At 35.6% G+C, this 21,638-nt stretch overlaps 1 protein-coding gene and 1 long non-coding RNA gene across 2 annotated transcripts; one reads left to right on the top strand and one right to left on the bottom strand.

Moving 5' to 3' along the window:
• The first annotated feature begins 4,570 nt into the window (after positions 1-4,570).
• On the top strand, positions 4,571-10,528 carry LOC123558707 (uncharacterized). The gene is made up of 4 exons (XR_008371151.1): positions 4,571-4,715; positions 5,689-5,850; positions 6,968-8,145; positions 9,520-10,528. It is a non-coding gene; the product is annotated as an uncharacterized LOC123558707 (long non-coding RNA).
• Positions 10,529-12,609: 2,081 nt separating this feature from the next.
• Positions 12,610-19,999, bottom strand: LOC123546076 (uncharacterized). Its single transcript, XM_045332264.2, has 4 exons — positions 19,007-19,999; positions 13,333-18,908; positions 13,030-13,125; positions 12,610-12,762 (listed from the first exon to the last, which is right to left on the bottom strand). The coding sequence occupies exons 1-2, from the start codon at positions 19,997-19,999 to the stop codon at positions 14,085-14,087; spliced, it is 5,817 nt and encodes a 1,938-aa protein (XP_045188199.2). The 3' UTR covers positions 12,610-12,762; positions 13,030-13,125; positions 13,333-14,084.
• Positions 20,000-21,638: the final 1,639 nt, after the last annotated feature.

Here is a 21,638-nt window from a genome sequence, read left to right as displayed (position 1 = left end):
ACTTCAAAAAAGTATGCAACACTAGATCAAGTAAATCAAACAGAAAGAAAGGGAACAATAATTAAAAATTTAAGGAAAAAATGTAGTTATGAAGTTATCTGGGTATCATATACAACAGACTGTTTAAAGTAAACGTGGATGCCTTCCCCCATCCATATTAAACAGTGCATCAAGATGGTAACTGCATAACCACAGTTTATTCTTTAAATGAAATGCAGAAACAAACTCCAGTATTATTATGACCAAACAGGTAGCTGCTTAAAGCATGACGTTAAAATCCGGCCAAGTTCACAATGTATCGTAAATTGGTGCCCATATATACATCGTGTTAACCAGTAACGCCGATTTACGGTAACAAACTCTAGCGGGAAGAAGTGATTTTAGAGATATTTTTCATGTTTTCATTCGCATCAAAAGGCTGACACTTGCCTGGCTAATGCATGGAAGTCATTCAACTGACATGCGGTATTCTTTTTGTGGGCATACCGAAAATATCTAGATACGGCTTTTCATGTCTTCATTTCTTTTCTACATGTGGTTACACCACAAACAGCCTAACATGGCTTTTCTTTTCATCCTTATTTCTTTCTTACACGTGTTACAGCCAGTAACGGCTTTCCTTTATGTTAGCATTGCCTTTTTTGACACTGTTCCCCCGTCCATTTCCGTCTTTGGCTTTGCCGACGACCACACCGCAAGCACACGTTTTAAGCCCGAACCATCCATCGAGGCTAAATCCATTGGTGAACTAGAGGAGTTTGCTACAGATTCAAATGAGTGGATGAACAGTAACAAACTAAAAATGAATTCCTCAAAAACTGAACATATTGCCTTTGGAAGTGTCCCTCAGTTGAATAAGTTAAACATTCACGAGATAGATATTTGTGGTGATAAAATCAAGAGACAGAGTAACATCAGATATTTGGGGGCCTATTTGGACGAAACTTTAACTTTCAAAGAGCATATAAAAATAAAGTGTAGAACGGCAATGTTGAATTTTTTCCGAATCAAAAACATTCGCAAATATCTGACTCAGGATGCAACTGAAACCTTAGTGCTATCGCTGGTTATTTCGCATTTAGACTACTGTAATGTTATTTTATACGGTATTTCTGATTGTGACATCGCAAAACTGCAACGCATTCAAAATATGTGTGCGAAGTTAGTTCTGAATCGTAGAAGAAGAGACAGTTCTAAGCAGGCACTCTACGATTTGCACTGGCTGCCGATCAAAGCCAGAATAAACTTTAAGATCTTGACGTACATGTTCAATTGCCATGTTGGAAATGCGCCTGCATATTTGATTGAACTCTTAACACCGAAAATCCCCCAGCGCTCCCTCAGATCCTCGGAGTCATCAGTTGACTGTTACATCGTCCCTTTCAACAAGCGAAAAACTTTTAGTGATAGAAGCTTTAGTACTATAGGGCCAAAGTTGTGGAACAATTTGCCGTTGAACATCAGACAAAGTTCTTCAATTGACTGCTTTAGGAAAAAGTTGAAAACGCATTTCTTCAGAGACTACTTTGCATTATTCTAAGTTTTGACTGAGTTTTAAACAGTGATGCTGGTGACAGTGATAGAAATTTAATGTTTGTCTGTGATAACTGTATGTTAGTAATATTTTAAAATATAGTATTATCATTGACTTTAAATTAATAATTGCTATTTTGATTCGTTTTAATTAATCTTATTTAAAATATTTTATATTTAATATTTTATTTCAACTTGTATTGTAAAACGCCATTGAATATGTTTTAAATGTAGAAATAGGCGTTTAAGCAAATAAACCAGTTTCAGTTTCAGTTTTCTTGCTACATGTGGCCAGTCCCAGCCATATCAGTACAAGATATAAGTAGGCGTTCATTACCTTCTAGCTGGTGATCACACAGTAGCCATTGCTCACCAGTGCTAGTTTTCTGGGCAAATTTCAGGAAGGCTGATCTCACTCAAGGAGAGAGGTATTTCCGGAAGCACTTTACGGAGCTGACGTTGAATTGTCCGTTTGATGGTAGATTCTTTTGACCAATATCCGCGATACTCTGGATGAAAAGATGTAGCAAGTTCCTTATTTTAGATTTTAGATCTCATATGCGCGCAGCCAATTTTTGCGTGCGACAATTAGTCGAATTTCTGCTATTATCACCTTTCGATCAAGTGTCACAGTATTAAATATTCATTTGAGCCCGCCCGCTTAGCTCAGTAGGGAGAGTGTTGGACTACGGATCACGGGGTCGCGAGTTCGATCCCCGGGCGGGGCGTATGTTCTCCGTGGTGATTTGATAAAAGACAATGTGTCTGAAATCATTCGTCCTCCACCTCTGATAATTCATATGGGAAACTGGCAGTTACTTGCGGAGAACAGGTCTGTACTGGTACAGAATCCAGGAACACTGGTTAGGTTAACTGTCCGCCGATACATGACTGAAATACTGTTGAAAAACGGCGTTGAACACAAAACAAACAAACAAACAAACAAAAAAATTCATTTCGACCATTTGTCGCATTAAAGACTTTGACGAACTATCGTGATAGACCTAATGTCATAATCGGCAAACTGTCGTATTCGGCCAAATGTCTTTCGACGAGTTATCGAGCACCGGTCCAAGTCGCAGATCTTTAGGTTCACATTTCATTGCTACATACGGTCAGACCAACGGCAAAACAAGGCTTTTTGCTATTTCTGCATAGCATTGCTTCATTTCGTCAATCCAAAGACAGCCACATATGGCTTTCTTTGTGGCTGTATGTGTTCACCAACAAACACGGTCTTTCCTATATCCACATTTCCTTCGTTCAGTTCATATTTTAAAAGCCCACACTAAGCATTTATTTATATCGTCTACACTTCAGAATTCCTCTAAACCACGTGTTCTGATAACATATTCTCAGCTGTTTAAAATATAAATCATTCTGAACAGCATACTATGCCGATTGTGTCTTTAATTTCTTTGCAGTATTTACCTTAACTCAGTCATTGTTTATTTCAGCATTTCAATGCTACCAGTGTTCATATGATAAACTCTCAAACACAGGCAAGGATTGGAATAACCCAAAATGTATGACTCAACCTGGAGAACTTGACAGCAGAACAACACATTACCCGTGCAATGACACAGGGTTCTGTACATTCAGGGAAATATACAGTTTAGGTAATTCTGGGTAGATTTTCATTTTTACTCAGAAGACAAGGAAACAAGATCGAATCAAGAATTGTTTACGTATACACATATTGCAACAGCCTCTTTCGCCCTTAAGTTCAAGATTTCGATTATTGTTTACTTATGTAATGAAATGTTTGAAAAACAATAATGAGATTATTGTTAAAAGATGGGGATAACAGATGTCGCTTTAAAGAAGTGAAATCAAATTTGAGATAATCATCTGATATCTACCTTAACAACAAATCCTCATTCAAACAAAAACAAAACAAAACATTTTTTGAAATGTTACCAAATATTTAAGTTTTTGTTTAAAATTCGCCTAACTTTCATCACACCACAGGCGTAATATCTTTTCCCAGTTTCCCTATATGCCACTTGAATCATTTGAAAGAAAAACAAAATCACCACCCATTGTTCATTCTTGCCTTTAATTGTTTGAGTTGTGCTTGCATAATTACATCTTGAAATTGATCATATACAGATCATAAAATCTTGCACGTTTCACGTACTCTGGCCTTTAATATGCAACAAGTTATGAAAATGTGTCATGTAACCTGTTTATCATAAAAATGATTCATTCGAAATGCTATGACCCGTAAAATTTTACTTGCACACCGGTAGCCTTTTTATCAAATTTAAAATAACTATTTCTTCATTATTTCAAATCATGTTTATTTTGAAATGTGTAGGGTGGCAAATACTTTTGCAAAACTTATTAATATTTTCAAAATTATCAAAAACAGATCTGCACACAGGAGTTTCTTGAAATAAGTTGTCGAAGCTATGATAAATCAAAGCCTTGAAATGTCTGATGGCTGCGGGTTTTTGGTAGATTTACTTTCTGTTTAAATGACAGTCTATGAATATACATGAATTAGAAACAAATAAAAATTTAATGTGCATCATATCTAAGATGGGCTCTGCCTGACCTAGCATGTGATGTAACCACGGGCTGGAATACCTTATCATTGATAGATCTTATATAATCTAAATGGTCAGTGTGAGTGGATACAGGCTGAATAAGAACTGCTTGTTCATTGATAATTCATCCGCACTGTTCATGAATGGGACTATTTTGTGTATCACATGAACATCGTTCGGATGTGATTCGGAATAAAATAAAGATGCTATGATTGTCAGAAATACACTTAAACTTTGGTAGCGGGATAAACCCGCAACCACAAACTCAATTGTTTGAATACAAGGAGGTGGTTCCAGTGACTCTTAAATATATTGTATCATTCCTTTTACAGAAAGGTCTATAGTTTCCTGACAGTTAATTGTTGTAAAGCCTTGACATTCTCTTCAAATTATGCAATTTACTTCTAAACTGAGCAAACCGTAAATAATTACTACCGTAGGTTCAGCAGGCTATACTGTTTATTCCAGAGTCAAAAGAAGTCACTTCTTACTACCGGTCGTGCTCTAGAACGTCATTAGGCAACCAATGTACGGAGGACGCGACTCGTCTAATGTGTTTTGGATCGTGCACGGGAGATTTTTGCAATGCAAATGATACAGGGCTTCAACATGAAAAATTCTTCGAAAACAGTTCGTATGATTTTTGAATTATGGCAGTTTTACGACAATGGCGCGCGTCAGTCATATGAATACCTTTGAGCATTTACTTTCGGCTAAAGTGTTTATGACATAACAGTGTCGTTCTAAAATGCATAAGCAACTATACTGTTGGCAAAACATCACAAATCTAGTTTTAAATCGATAAGTTCAATGCCGCAATCACGAATGCAGTGATTCAGAATCTGTTTATATTTATATTCGACTGCGTCCTTAATTGAATATCTCGACAAAAGGATGAGTGTGACTCAAACAGTGGGATAGTGCATATATAGGGATCGGTCTGTAATGGATTCCCTAGTTCGAGTCACATAGTGGGTCTTGGTTGGTATTACCCAGGTACAAGTGCTCAAATAGTAAACACATATACTCTGCTTTCTTTACTTATTGCTACATGTGTTTGTATAATGAACACTTAAGCACAGGTTTTCTTTATTTTCATTTTCAGTGCTACATTTGTTCAAAGCGTAAACAGCCAAACAAGCCCATATGTTTGTTTGTTTTTTTTCTTTCTTTATTTTTTTTTTTTTTTTTTTTTTGCATGTGCTCATACAAAACACCGTTTTTCTTTTATCTAGTAAACAAAACATTTATCTTTACAACACGTGTCTATAAGGGAAAAGAACATTTATTGATCTCCATTTTAATGTAATTTATTAATTCATAAAACAATTGTATTTTATTTCACCATTTCTGTTCTTAGCATTTAACAAAACCAGATAACTGCTGTATTCAATTTTAACTGATTGTGCTACAAAACATGGTCAAGAAAAATCTTTTGAATATACTTTACTATAACAACCTAACAAACAAGACCTAAACCACGTGTTCTCGTGACTTATTCTCAGCTGTTTAAACTATAAATCATTCTGAACAGCATACTGTGCCGATTGTGGCTTTAATTTCTTTGCAGTATTTACCTAAACTCAATCATTGTTTATTTCAGCATTTCAATGCTACCAGTGTTCATATGATAAACTCTCAAACACAGGCAAGGATTTGAATAACCCAAAATGTATGACTCAACCAGGAGAACTTGACAGCAGAACAACACATTACCCTTGCAATGACACGGGGTTCTGTACATTCACGGAAATATACAGTTTAGGTAATTCTGGGTATATTTTAATTTTTACTCAGAAGACATAAAGGTATACAAGATCGAATCAAGAATTGTTTACGTATACACATATTGCAACAGCCTCTTTCGCCCTTAAGTTCAAGATTTCGATAATTGTTTACATATGTAATGAAATGTTTGAACAACAATAATGAGATTATTGTTAAAAGATGGGTATAACAGATGTCGCTTTAAAGAAGTGAAATCAACATGGAGATAATCATCTGATATCTAGCTTAACAACAAATCCTCCTCCAAACAAAAAACAAAACGAAACATAATGTTTCAAATGTCACCAAATATTTAATATTTTTTGTTTAAAATTCGCCTTACTTTCACCGCACCACAGGCGTAATATCTTTCCCCAGTTTCCCCATAATGCATCCTGAATCATTTGAAAGAAAAACAAAATAACCACCCATTGTTCATTCTTGGTTTATAATTGTTTGAGCTGTGCTTGCATAAATACATCTCGAAATTGATCTTATACAAATCCTAAATTCTTTCACGTTTCACGTACTCTGGAAAGATGCAGAAGTATTTAAGGCTGGTAAAAGGGTTCTCCTTTGCTTGATGGTACATATAACCGTATAACTCAAATGCACATAGTTACTGTCAATCGAATATACGGTCTTTAATATGCAAAATGTTATGAAAATGTGTTATGTAATCTGTTTATGATAGAAATGATTCATTCAAAATGCTATAACCTGTAAAATTTTATTTGCACACCGGTAGCCTTTTATCAAATTTAGAATAACTATTTCCTCATTATTTCAAATCATGTTTATTTTGAAATGTTTTAGGGTGGCAAATACTTTAGCAAAATTTCGATATTTTCAAAATTATCAAAAAACAGATCTGCACATAGGAGTCTCAAATAAGTAGTCGAAGCCATGATAAAAAACTCAATTGTTTGAATACAAGGAGGTGGTTCCAGTGACTCTTTAAATATATTGTATCATTCCATTTACAGAATAAGTCTATAGTTTCCTGACAGTGTAAAGCCTTGACATTCTCTTCAAATTATGCAATTTACTTCTAAATTGAGCAAAGTGTAAATAATTACTACAGTAGGTTTAGCAGGCTATACTGTTTGTTCCAGAGTCAAAAGAAGTCACTTCTTACTACCGGTCATGCTCTAGAACGTCATTAGGCAACCAATGTACGGAGGAGGCGACACGTCTAATGTGTTTTGGATCGTGCAAGGGAGATTTTTGCAATGCAAATGATACAGGACTTCAACATGAGAAATTCTTCAGAAACAGTTCGTATGACTTTTGAATTATAGCAGTTTTAAGACAATGACACAGGTTTATTACAAGAAGGCGTCAGTCGAGCATTTACTTTCGGCTAAAGTGTTTATGACATAACAGTGTCGTTCTAAAATGTATAAGCAACTATACTATTGGCAAACATCACAAATCTAGTTTTAAATCGATAAGTTCAATGCCGCAATCACGAATGCAGTGATTCAGAAGCTGTTTTTATTTATATTCGACTGCGTCCTTAATTGAATATCTCGACAAAATATGAGTGTGACTCAAACAGTGGGACAGTGCATATATAGGGATCGGTCTGTAATGGATCCCCTAGTTAGAGTCACATAGTGGGGCTTGGTTGGTATTACTCAGCTACAAGTGTTCAAATAGTAAACACATTATACTCTGTTTTCTTTATTTCAGCATTTATTGCTACATGTGTTCGTATAATGAACACTGAAGCACGGGTTTTCTTTATTTTCATTTTCATTGCTACATTTGTTCAAACCGTAAACACCCAAACAAGCCCGCATGTTTGTTTGTTGTTGTTGTTGTTTTTTTTTGTTTTGTTTTGTTTTGTTTTGTTTTGTTTTTGTATGTGCTCATACAAAACACCTTTTTTCGTCTTGTCAACACGTGTCTATAAGGAAAAGAACATTTATTAATCTCCATTTTAATGTAATTTATAAATTTATAAAACAATTGTATTTTATTTCACCATTTCTGTACTTAGTATTTAAAAAAAAACACCAGATAACTGCATTTAATTTTAAGTGCTTGTGCTACAAAACAAGGTCAAGAAAAATCTTTTAAATATACTTTACTATAACCTAACAAACAATGCCATTGTTGACTTTTTCAGCATTTCTCTACTACACATGTTTTTATAACAAACTCTCAAACACGAAGGCGCCTTGGAATAATAGGAAATGTATGAATAATCCTGGCGAAATGGAAAGAACAACTCACTACATGTGCGATAACACGGATTTCTGCATATTTCAGGAAGTATACAGTTTGGGTACGATATTCATTTAACATCAGCATATGTGAAAGTCTCGTTCCATTACTTTTTAACTCTCGGTCCGTTCGTCACAATTTTCTGTCTGAACAATGGCTTTGAAAGAATTCAAGAAATGAATGAAATATCGGTATACTTCGACAAAATGCTTTATTAATGTCGCTATACATTTACATGTACCTAATCATATGTTCTGGAAAACAGTGATAGATCTGCTTTTTAATTCAACGAAATAAACATTACTGTCAGAAAAAAAGCACATGTCCGAAAACGATTCATGAACAACCAGTAAGGTCAATGGCAATCATGTTAATTTCGAATATTAGGTAAATAGGTATTTTTAACATTTATTAAGAATTGACAACTTTAAGATTATGACAAAGGCTACAGAGTATTTGTTAAATTATTTTTGATGATCATAGCGGTAGATCTTGAATTACCAATAGAAAAACACATTGGTGCTAAAATAATGGTCCGCAGCATTTGAGAGTTCTACTTGCATTTTTTTACATTTGCTGACTGAATCCATATAACCCGAACGTTTTTTAAGCTCCTGAAGGTGGGCACATTAAATCGCACTGTCCGTCCGTTTCAATTCTTGTCCGGGCTGTAACTCTTCCATCCTTGAAGGGATTTTGAATTTGGCATACAAGTTCACCATAATGAGACGGCGTGCCATGCGCAAGACCCAGACTCTTAGCTCCAAGGTCAACGTCACACCTAGAAGTCAAAGGTGTTTCTTGTCTGGTCCATAACTCTGCCATTTATCAAGGGATCTGAAAATAATTTGACACAAATGTTCACATATTGAGAAGGTGTATCACGCTTATAACTTTGGTCTCTTTCGTCAAGGTCATGAAATGATGTGTGATGTTTTTGCGCAGACAACTGTGGCATTCTTGGGCACGCTTCGGGGGCATTTGCCACCAATGGTGACAGCTTATATTAATCGTTGTATTTCCGAAAGAAACTTCCGATAACCAAATTTACTGTACGGCTGTTAGCCGTACCTGTAATATATATATCTATTTAAATACTTAATGTATACAATAGGGAGCCTCCATGGCCGAGTTGTTAAAGTCGCTGGCTTCAAATCACTTGCCCCTCACCGATGTGAGTTCGAGCCTCACTCGGTACGTTGAATTTTTCAATTGAGGAAGCCATCCAGATTGCTTAAGGAAGGTCGGTAGTTCTACCAAAGTGCCCACCCGTGTTGACATAATGCACGGAGGGGCACTTGAGATCTTCCTCAACAATGAAGGAGGAAAGTCACCATATGACCTATAATTGTGTCGGTGCGACGTTAAACCCAACAAAAACAAAAAACATCATGTACAATTATCATAGTTAATTGAATATTGTTGCTTCTTTCAGTGTCAAAAGAAGTTACTTCTTACTTACGGTCATGTTCTAGAACGCCACTAGCCAACACGTGCACGAAAGATGCGACACGTGTAATGTGCACAGGATCGTGCAAGGGAGATTTTTGCAATGCAAATGATACTGGGCTTCAACATGAGAAATTCTTTGGAAGCCGTTCGTCCACTAATTGTGTGCTGACCTGTTCTGTATTTATTCACATGCTTATATGTCTGTTTGCATTTGCCTTAAATTCATAAAGTATAGAATATTATATTACTCTTATAAAATATGTAATATTCTTTAGTAGAACAGTTAGACAGGACTGGTCCAAATTTTTACTTGGTGGGTTCCAAATGATAACAATCGGACATAACTGATCGCAACTTTGACATCGCTACTAAAACAGTAGCAGTGTATCATGTAACTTACTGACATCCAGCAAAACTTGATGGCTTTCGCGGACAGGGGCACATTTGACTAATACCTAAAAATAACCTGTGACTGTATTCCACATGTAGTACAAAGAGGAAAGACTGCTTTGTTTCTTATTATTCTATTGTATGAGCAATAACACAATACAAAGGTGGCATAAAACTGGCAGCAGAGAAACCGCAAAATGTTTTGCCGATATCATGGGAAGAAACAACTGACTGCTGCCAACGTACTAGCATAACTGGCTAGTCAGCGGCCTACGTTACCGTAGTACCAGATCCCAGAGCTAAACCAACTTTCTGCTGTGGACAGTGCATTGGGACAATCTGTACTACCCGTCCCCCTAGGAGAAGCTACCTAGCTTGAAACAGCTATAGGCCTCCCTTCTATATAAAGAAGAGGAGGGTGAATCATCGTTAAACTCGGATTGTACCCTAGCATGCCCACTACTTTAACACTGCAGCTTGAATAGATGTCAAGGCAGGGGAAGGGCCAGATTGAGAACGGCCCAGTTCACGTTTTCTCTCTCGGGCTGCCACAGAAAACATCCTTGAGGATTTTTTCCTCCAAAAACGCTGCGTTGTTTGTACTTTTGGCCGGTCCGTACATCAACACTACATTTTGCTGGGCTTAAGTCAAAACTTGAAGAAAAAAAACGTATGAAATTTCATTTCTGATGCAAATCATTCATAAGACGTAAATTTACGGTTTGGTTGTGCCTTCCTGCCATAATGACACACCTAGTGTCATAATTTCCCGAGGGCTTTAGCCAGAGGGCCATTATGAAATTAGGTGTGCCATTATGGCTAGAAGGCACAACCAGCCATTTATTGACCTGTTAATTATATACCTTCGCTTCATATTCATCTTGGTATTTTCATTTTACATATTTTTTATACAAACGTATAGGGCCTAAGCATCATTTTTATTGATTTTGTTATCAACAGTGCCATCAATATTTGACAATCAATCTGAAAATGATTCAGCACTCTTTCACCCGCCATAATGACGTTGCTACATGACGTCAACGTCAGAACGCGCTGACGTTCCGGTTACGCGAGACCATTATGATTATGGCGCGTGAGGTGCACTGCGCCATTATGGATTCGTCAATAGACGCTGTAATGGCCGTTTTAAACGGCTTTTTGTTACTATTTATAGTAACGTATATGGTTAGTTGGTATTCGATAAACTCTATAACAATCCTTCGAATGCATAGAACCCTACAAAGTAAACAAGTATTAACCTGGTTAGATTCAGTTTAACCGTGAAATCTTCCATTTACAATATATATGAACAGAAAAAACACCACATTATAATAAAATGGCAAATCAATTGTAGAATTACAAAATAGAAATATGAAATAATAATATTATTTGTCTCGGCATATACGAAGTTTTACATGGTATATTACAGACATTCAGAAAAACAAAACCAGTAAAAGCTATAAAATACTTTTCTTTTCTGGAAGCACAATGCCTAAAAAAATAGTTGATCAAATAAGTAAAATGAATTAATAAGAAGAACCATGTCAAATGCATCCATACCAAGGACAACACAAGAAGAAGAACCCTCTTATTTCTATTGTGGTCCTTTTTAATAAGTGAGTGACACAGAGAGGCATGACATTAATACAGTTGAAATACAGTAAGATCGTTCCTTGATAAGATAAAAATACTAGATGCTACACGACACCAAACAAGTAGTGTTTGTTTCATCTGAGTTTTGGAAGTATTGAAATAACTATATACCTCATAACTGCTGACTTAAAAGTTGGTGTTGTGAGTAGTTTATTATGTAAGTGATGTGCGATCGGAAGAATGCATAAAAGAGTGTGCGAAGTTTTAATTAATGAATATGGAGAGTGAGTTATGCTTTAAAGTATAATTGACATGTGAATGTGTGAGTAAATACTATATGTGTGTGAGGTTTACAACTGAGTCAGTTACATCCTACTTGCCATTACATTGATTAAACATATTTCACTGGAGAAGATGTATGTCTCTGCATGAAAGATGCAGTGAAGTAGAAATTTGATTTTGAAAATCTGTATGTAGTCTTTTACTAGAATATCAACCATTGTCAATTACAGACATCATGAATGCCGATGCCAATAAGTAAAAAAACGTTAAGAGTGGACTGCAAGAGCCCAACAAAGAAATTGTAGAGGAAATATCTAGTAGTCGGATTGCCTCTGATATCCGCCAACAAGTATGTTTTGATTTTACGAAATATATCATGAATAGGGATAGGGTAAGCAAAGGAGGAAAGATAAGCAAAACAGCGGGAAAGCATAAAAGGTGGGAGGTGGGAAAGGGGGGGGCAAAAGGGGAGGCATGCGATGTTAGGGCATAAAAAGGGGAGCGAGGGACATGTCAGCCTCACAGACACGATTATTCTTTCGATGAACCTTTGTTACTTTTAATTTTGATGTGATCACTTTACATTACGATTACGTTATTTCTTTTCATTAGGCACTGCTTGTTTGACATTCGGCAGGGCTTGTTTCACATTTGAAAGTGGAGAATTGCCATTTTTCATGTAGCACTGGTCATTTGTTATTCGAAACTGGTTTCTGTTGAATTACAAATTACTCCTGTCGAATGTTAAGGTACCACTGCCGAATGATAAACAACAACTGCTGATGAATGACAAGATACCGAATGCTTTTGTCACTTGGCTAGTTTTACTTAAAGTCCTTTTGTAAATTATAAAGAAGTATAACTGCTAGTGGGGGTTGAGGAGTAGGTCCATCTGGAGGCCGTGTGTAGGAAACAAGCTCTTTGTACCTTTATCAATTTATTGGTTGGTAAACTAAGCATCCTGAAAGTACATAACATTAACAAAACTTACAATCAGGTAATACACATAATAGATACATCAGAATACCATACATATTATAATAAATGCATAAATATCTTATTCATATGGTAATACAGGTTAAAACATATAGCTGTGTGTAGTGGCACCTTGCAGTCATTAAACACAATACTTAGGACATATACTTGAATTATATGTAAACTTACATATACATTAAAAGTATACAATTACATATTACACATGTACATAACAAAACACATGTATGCTTACCAAGTTGTGGACTTAAATGCATCACCACTATAGAAAACATCACCAGCTGCACCAACAACTCATCTGCTCTATCACACTGTGATTCAGGTTAATGGTCTGCAAATGATTAAATTGTTAAATGTGTAATTAAAGAATGAGACAGAGATATGTGAGAAGACTGCCATTTATGAAACATGATTTTACTCAAAATATACTAATCTGTCTTAATCAGAAAAGTCCAAAACTGTAAAGGTTAAAATCATTATCTATCACTTTATAAGACTAGCAAAACTGATAGGAACCTTATAAATGAAAGTAACTAACCTCTGACTAATAATTCCATTCCTTTAAAACTAATATATTACTGATTTAAAACAACCTCTACCAAATACATGTACACAGTATCAAAGCTTTCCAGGTAGTGAGATATTGATCACTGATGCCTAAACCAATCAGAACACAGTCTTTTAGAGGGAACAAATTGACCTAAGGTCAATACACCTGACTGGACACAAACTACAACTATGGTCAAAGGGAGATAACTTAGCTTAAACAACTACTTAATCCAAAGCCTTAAAATCAAGACTGCCACACACTTCCCCTGTCTGAGAAATGACGTCCCGTCATTCATACGTCAAATATTACACCGTCCTATACATAATATATTACAATAAGACATAACTAATAAACATAATAAAGGCTACTTTATATACCCCTTAAATATTTCTCATAAAAATTTAAACATGTGATTAAACATGTATTTCTCAAAAGGAATAGCAAAAATTTTGTCAACAAATCTACTGTATTGTCTCCCCTTTTCAAAAATTGTGACCTCACAATTGTAGACAAAACAACATTATGCATCAGACATTTAAAAATTTAAAAACAATAAAAACAACAATATTCAATCCAATATGCTCAATCAAGCTACATCATTCTGTACAGATTCTGTACAGCCTATATTTTCTCTAAGAAATAATTCTCTTGATTTATCTCTTTTTATCTCTATTAATATTTTATCTATTCAGTGCAATTTATACTTTCACTTCACAATTCTGTTTACAGTGTGATACATATTACTGCATAACTGCATTTATCACTTTCTTTGCAACTTCTGGATCTACATCCTTTAAAACACCGGAATTTATAAAAACATCTAAGGCATGTAACCTATAGTCTGGAGGATATGAAACCATTACATTCATCTCATAGTCTTTTAAATTAGCCGTTAATCTTTTCTCCCTTTCAGACCTTCTTGTAGGTATTTTAGGTAAAGGCTTTTGTCCTTTCCTTTTTCTCTCTATATTTGGTTCTCTTGTTTCAATTGTTTCTATTTTTGGTTCCTCTGATATCATTACACGTTTCTGTATATTTGGTACTTTTCTTATGGCACCTTCTCTAATTCCTCTCTCTCTTTCTAACACAGTTTCTGTAGAATTTATCTCTCCTTTTCTATTTTCAGCCTCATTAATCATTTCTATTTCAGAATGTCCTTTCTGTCTATCTTTATCTGTTACTCCACTAACTGAACTATTCTTATCTGTAACTTCACTAACTGAACTATCCTTATTTGTAACTTCACTATCTGTTCCTATATCTACTGGATCTTCAGTATGTATTCTCAGGTTTTCATATTCAGTATGAATGCCCATGTTATCTTCAGTGTGTGTTCCCAAGTTGTCATCACCAGTGTGGATTCTCATGTTCTTCTCTTCAGTATGAATTCTCATATCATCCTCTCCAGTATGAATTCTCATGTCATCGTCTTCAGTGTGAATTCCCATGTTGTCAATTTGACTACCATGTATTTCATCTCCTGTATGTTTTCTCGTTTCATCCACTTCTTTTACATGCATTTCTCTTTCTAATTCTTCAGTTCTGCTATCTTTCTTTCTGTCTACTTTATTTACTTTATCTGTAATTTCAGGAATGTGGGCGTCCCCACTTTTGTATGTGTTAGGCACATATTCATCACCTGAATCACTTGACTCTGAATCACTTGTGACGTCACTTCTTTCTATTCTATTTATCTCTGGAAGTGTAACCTTTGGTTCACTTTTCTCCACAATTTCATCCTTCTGTTTCTTTAATTTCCTCGGTTTGGGAACAGGTCTCATTATCTTAATTTCCTCTTCACTTTCACTGTCTGTAGTCTGTATAGGTAACAGATGATTTCTGTGAAGTACTTTTTCAATTCCAGATTTAGATCTTAATCTGAACACTGGTATTTCTAATCTAGGCTGTTCTACTACTTCGTACACCTCTTCTTCAAACTTATCTGCTATCTTGTGCTTTCCATCAAATGCAAGGATTTTAATGAGGACTTTATCTCCTACTGAAATTCTGGATGCCGTAGCTTTCTTGTCGTATTGTTTCTTTTGTTTCGCTCTGGCTTTGTCCGTATACTTCTTTGCTATTTCTTGCGTAGTCTGCATTCTTTTCTTTAAGTTCTGGATGTAGTCTTTTGTTGTTTTAGATGTTGGCTGTTCAATGTCTGAAGTTTCGAATACTGCGTCAATCGGTAACTTGGGCTTTCTTCCAAACATAAGTTCGAATGGTGTCGTTTTAGTACTCTCATGTTTGGTGCAATTGTAGGCGTATACTAATGATGGGATGTAATTCTTCCAATCAGGCTTCTTTGATGGTTCTAATGTGCCTAACATATCTAGTAATGTTCTGTTCCAGCGTTCGGTGCAGCCATTTCCCATTGCGTGGTATGGTGTCGTTCTTGTTTTTCTCATTCCTGTGATATGGCATAATTCTTTGATCAAGTCTGACTCAAAGTTGGCACCTTGATCTGTATGTAATTTAGTTGGAATTCCATAGTTGACAATGAAGTGGTTGTAGAAAGCATCTGCAGTAGTTTTGGCTGTCTGATTCTTGGTTGGTATTGCCAGAGCATATTTGGTGAAGTGGTCAGTTATCACAAGAATGTTACCATGTCCTCTTGATGGTTCTAGTGTAAGGTAGTCCATTGATACTAATTCAAGAGGATAAGTTGTGACAATGTTCACTAGTTCTGATTTAATGTTTGTTGATGACTTTCTTCTTATGCACCTTTCGCAGTTCGAAACCCAGTTCTCTACATCCGATGTCATGCCTGGCCAAAAGTATCTCTCTCGAAGTAGTGATAAAGTTCTATCTCGTCCGGGGTGTCCAATATCACTGTGTAGGCCTTGTAATACCATTTTTCTGTAGCATTCTGGCATGACTAGTTGGTTGATTGTATTCTCTCCTTTTACTTCTCTATACAAAATCCCTCTCACTATCTTTAAACTGTGAAAATTTTTCCTCATAAATAAGTCCTCTTTTGTCTTGCACTGATTTCTATCTGGTAAATACTGGTCTATCACAGCTCTTCGCCATCTTTCTATCAATCTGTCTTGTCGTTGACTCTGTCGGATTTCTCTAACTTCAAGTTGTGCCATAGGTACACCTGGTGTCTCTGTTGCCTCTAGTATATTTATACTGGCTGTTGGTATGACTTCTATATAAGGTGGTGATATGATACTGCTACATATAGTTTTCACTGTGCTGTCGTCTATCTTCATCATGGTTTCAACTCCAGTATTCAGTCTTTCGTACGGGTATCTTGACATCGCATCGGCATCTATGTTGCGTAAGCCTGGTCTATACAGAATATCAAAATTGTATTCGCCTAATGCGGAAGCCCATCGTTGTCCGGTTGCGTCTAACTTTGCGGTTGTTAATATGTAAGTTAGCGGATTGTTATCGGTCAATACTGTGAAATGGTTCAATGCTAGGTAGTCTGCGAATTTCTCAGTAACAGCCCACTTTAGCGCCAAAAATTCCAATTTGTATGCCGAGTAGTTGCGCTCTGATTTTGTAAGAGATCGACTAGCATACGCGATCACTTGTTTGTCCTGATATAAGACGGCTCCCAAGGCTTTAGCAGACGCGTCTGTGTGTAACTCGAATTCTTTCGTGAAGTCAGGAAAAGCTAATATAGGTGGTGATGTTAGTATCTTTTTCAAGTCTTCAAATGTTTGTTGTTCAGTACTGGTCCATATCCATTCTTTCTGTTCTTTCTTTGAGCGTTTCTTTGTTGAAGTTCCAGGTATCAGGTCTGTAAGAGGTTTTGTAATTTTGGAGAAGTCGCGTATAAATCTGCGATAATATCCTGCGAAGGAAACAAAGGATTTCAATTCATCAGCATTTCTTGGAGTTGGCCATGTTCTTATCTTCTCTATCTTAGAAGGATCTGTCTCTATACCATGTTTGCTTATGACGTGTCCTAAGAATTTCACTTTTTCTTGTATGAAGTAGCATTTTTCAGGAGATAGTTTAAGTTCGCATTCTTTAAGACGTGTTAATACTTTGTCGAGTCGTTCTAGGTGTTCTTCGAAAGTGTTCGCGAAGATTATCAGGTCATCTAAGTATATAACGCATATAGTCATGTTGTAATCACCAAGGCATTCCTCCATAAGTCGTTGATAAGTGGCTGGAGAGTTGGCTAGACCAAATGGCATTTTAACCCATTCAAAAAAACCAAGTGGTCCTACAGTAAATGCAGTGCGTTCTCGGTGTGTTTCTTCTACTTCTACCTGATGGTACCCTGATTTCATGTCCAAAGTTGAAAAATACTTGGATCCATGTAGAACATCGAAAACCTCTTCAATACGTGGCAGAGCGTATGAGTCTTTCACTGATTTAATATTGAGCTGCCTGTAATCAACACAAATTCTGAGAGAATTGTTTTTCTTCCTTACTAAAACAATGTTAGATGCCCATGGTGACTTTGACTTTTGTATAATTCCTGCAGATAACAAGCGTTCAAGGTGGTTTCTGACTTCTTCTATCATATTCGGTGGTATTCTCCTATGTCGTTGTTTGAAAGGTACTTCATCTATTAAATCTATGCGATGTTTAATTCTTGTGCAGTTTCCAATATCTGTGTCGTCTTTCGAGAAAATATCTATGTGTTTCTGCAGCAGGCCTTTGATGCGTTTATTTTGTTCTTCTGTAAGGTTGTTATCTGTATCTATGGTAACTTTATCCATGATATCTTGATTTGAACTGTCTTCATCTGCCTCACTTAACAATTTATCTTCTATTTTAACAGGTTGTAACTCACATATGATGGACCTAGGTGAAATCACTACACTGTTTGTTGTGAGATTAGAAACTGTAACCACTATTTGTCTGTTTTTCTTGTAGTCATAGTTCACAATTCCTGGTGTAATGTCTATGAAATCTGGTAAAACACTATCTTCTGTTTCATGGATGATGGCTGTTGTCTGGCCGTATTCTAATTCCTTGTCCGTTTCTCCTAAAATATCTCTCGACTCATTTGGACCTAGAATGATTTTGGATTGCTCTGCACATCTGACTATGGCTACCTTATTTTTATTTCTCTTCAACTCTTTTTCTCTGAAAGTAATGCATCTGAATGCTAGAAACCAAGGAGTGTGTAAACCTGCTTTCTGTATGAACTGAGGACCAAAGTTCTGTTTGCATTCTTGTAGAAGTTCTGATAGTATGTTGGTGCCAATGATAACTGGGGTTCGAAAAGAGTAGTTTGTATCTGGCGTTATCAAAAATAAACACTGCTGAGGTGAAGCCTTTGGTAAACCATTTGTGATTTTCAATTCTGTTTCAATGTATCCTATGTAGGGAAGTTTCTGTCCATCAGCACATTCTATTCTCAAATTCACAATATCTTGTAATGGTTGAAGTGGAGCTATCTCAGATAAATTGTCTTTCCAGTATGAATGTGAAATTGCACTAATGCAGCTTCCACTGTCTAAGAGTGCTGTTGTTTCTAAATTTCCTATGATGATATTTACTTCATTGGTTTCACCTATTAATTTGGGGTCTTGTTTCTGATTGGTGCCTTTGTTTGACCCAACAACAGAGGCACTTATTCTTTTGGGCAGTTCCTGGCAATATGACCTTTTTCATTGCAGTTAAAGCAAGTAGGTTGGAATGTTCCTGTTCCAGTTGGTCGTTGTGGCCTGTAATCTCCTCTGCCTCTTGCTCCATCGTAGAATCTCCCTCTGTAATTCCTTCTTCCACCACTGTTTCCTCTGTATGAGCCTCTATATCCTCTGTTAAAGTTCTGACTGAACTGTCTATCTGGTGTTTCTTTCTTTTCTTCTAATTTGTCTATCCTTGCATTCAGCTTTAGTAGTAACTCTTCTGTCTTATTCAGTTTCTTCAATAACTCCTCATTTGTGTTCTTGTCTATGTTGACTGCAGCATGACATTTCTTACTTTCAGGTTGTTCTTCCTTCATATTAGCCTCTATCTTCCTAAGTTCTATCTTAAATCGGTCGTAATCTGCGACGGTGTCATATTTATATCCCGATAGCTGTTTGATTTCTGGCCGGAGTCCTCTGTATAACACACTCTTCAATTTTCTATCATCTGACTTACTTAGACCTCCCAGTGAAACGGCCTGTGTAAATGTTTCTTCTAGTCTAGATGCATAGCTTGTTATTGATTCATTAACTTTCTGGTGACTAGAGTAAAATTTCTCCATAATGCTCTCTTGTGTTTCTACATTACCAAATGTCCCTTCTAGCTTCCTCATCACTTCATGAATATTGACGCCAGTACCTAATCGTCTTATAATGTCACTCGCATTTCCTTTCACCGCTCTCCTAAGTCCAAGTAGTATCTGTTCTTTACTAAATACTTTTTCTTCTAAAAGTGCCTCCAATTCAAACTTAAAAGTAGGCCAGCTTACTTCTCCTTTATTCTCCTCACCATAAAATGTTGACAGTTTAGGGTAGTGATGACTACCTGTCTTTGGTCTGGCTCCTAGATCCTCACCAGATTTTGTTTCAGATGCTGCAGATACTGTATCCTTTCTAAGTTCATCTCCTAAATGTTTCATATAGGACATCAAGTCCTCTGGTTTCTCAATCTTTGGTGGTTTCATTTTCATAGCATGAAATGCTTCAAGAATCTTTAAATCTTCCTCTGTAACTGCTGTTCCACCTGTTGCACCTTCTTCTTTATCACTCATCTTGACAATTCTTCTGTTAAATCTCTGTTAAGCCTAATTTTCTTCAATAATATTTCAAACACTCAGTCTCCTTCTTATATAAGTCTTTTCTCTATGTAATTCAGTTATGCATTCACTATTCAATATGTAACACCTATTCGCACTATATAATCAGTGTCTTTCAGTTCGTGTTAATATTCTATTAATATTTAAGTATTTCTTAATTCAGTACTGCACTGTACTATTCACTTAAGCTAGCTTCTTCTAGCTCTAATTCAATATTTCATGCAGTTTAGTTATACTATATCTTAGTATACTGTAATACTCAACTGGGATCACTTTCTATTCAATTCAGTTCAATGTGGTCCTCTGCAAAATTTCACCTAAGTCACTTTTTTTTTTTTCACTATTGTTTCACTTCATTCAATATGCTTCTCATCAATCAGTTTACTTAGCTAAGTATGACTTAAAACTAAGTTTACGTAGAGTTTCTATCGCTTTAATTCACTTTCAAAATTCATTCAATTCACTTTCTCTATTCACTAAATTCACCTTCAAATTCACTTAATTCTACTTCACTTTTCAATAAATTCACCTTCACTTTTCAATAAATTCACATTTCTTCTTCAATATATTGAAACACCAACTCAGTAATTCAGTATGCGCATCACTTCAAATTCACTTCATCTATTTCAATACTAAGTCTTTTTCAATCTCAATACAACTAAACAACTCACTGTAGTTCTAAATTCAATTCAATTCTGTTACAACACCTTTCAGTGAAACTCCAATTCAACTTCTAATCTCAATCAAACAGCTTCTTATAGCACTAAGCTTCAATTTCACTTAAGTCTTTATAGCATTCAGTGTTGCTTAATAATCAAAGTCAACTCAAAGACTATTTGCTTTATACAACCTTTCAACACTAACCCTTCATTCAATTAACTTCCTTTCGCATTAACAGTAATGCTCACTTAGTACTCTTATGCAGTGACTACTGCTTAAATATAAAGAATTTCAGTTTTCAGCTTTCAAAGTCTACTTTCACTTTCAACTAAATCTCTACTTTCACTTTCACTTTCAAAATATCATTATATCATACACAATAACTTAACACCCTTGTATAAGTAAACTCATCAATTATCTTTTATCACCTCAATCTTATCTATCTATATCAGTAATCTATACAATCAGTAATCCCTTCAATACCTGTTGTTCATTCAACCAAAAAATCAATAACCCATTTCATCAATATAAAATATCAATACCAATATTTCAACAATAAATATTTCAATCACCTATTTTCCACTTTATTGCACACTAAAACATGTGTCTAAACCAATAAACCTTTTACCACTATCAAATATACTCAATACTCAATGTGTATCTTTATATCAGCCTCTGGCTTTGATTAATAAACAATGTATATTATGACAACTTTATATGGTAGCAATTTATGCTTATATACCAAACAAGTACACTTTATTTTATACTTGAGCTCAAGTTTAGTTTTCTGTTATTAATTTAATTTCTATTAAATCAATCTCAGAAACTGTATACTTCAATTGAAAAAGGCAGAAATTAAATTTAATCTCAAACTTTTTCAACTATTCAATTAAATTGACAGTCTAAGTCAATATTTCCTTATAGTTATACTAGT

Source organism: Mercenaria mercenaria, chromosome 5 (genome assembly GCF_021730395.1).
Source record: "Mercenaria mercenaria strain notata chromosome 5, MADL_Memer_1, whole genome shotgun sequence".
Classification (NCBI taxonomy): domain Eukaryota; kingdom Metazoa; phylum Mollusca; class Bivalvia; order Venerida; family Veneridae; genus Mercenaria; species Mercenaria mercenaria.
Note: the sequence above shows the minus strand (reverse complement) of the source record. Positions and strands in the feature narration are given on the sequence as shown.

Coding starts and splice junctions, on each gene's coding strand:
- LOC123546076 (XM_045332264.2), bottom strand. CDS start 19,999: ATGAGTGATAAAGAAGAAGGTGCAACAGGTGGAACAGCAGTTACAGAG. Junction 18,909..19,006: donor GAGGGAGATTCTACGATGGA/GCAAGAGGCAGA, acceptor TCATATTGCCAG/GAACTGCCCAAAAGAATAAG.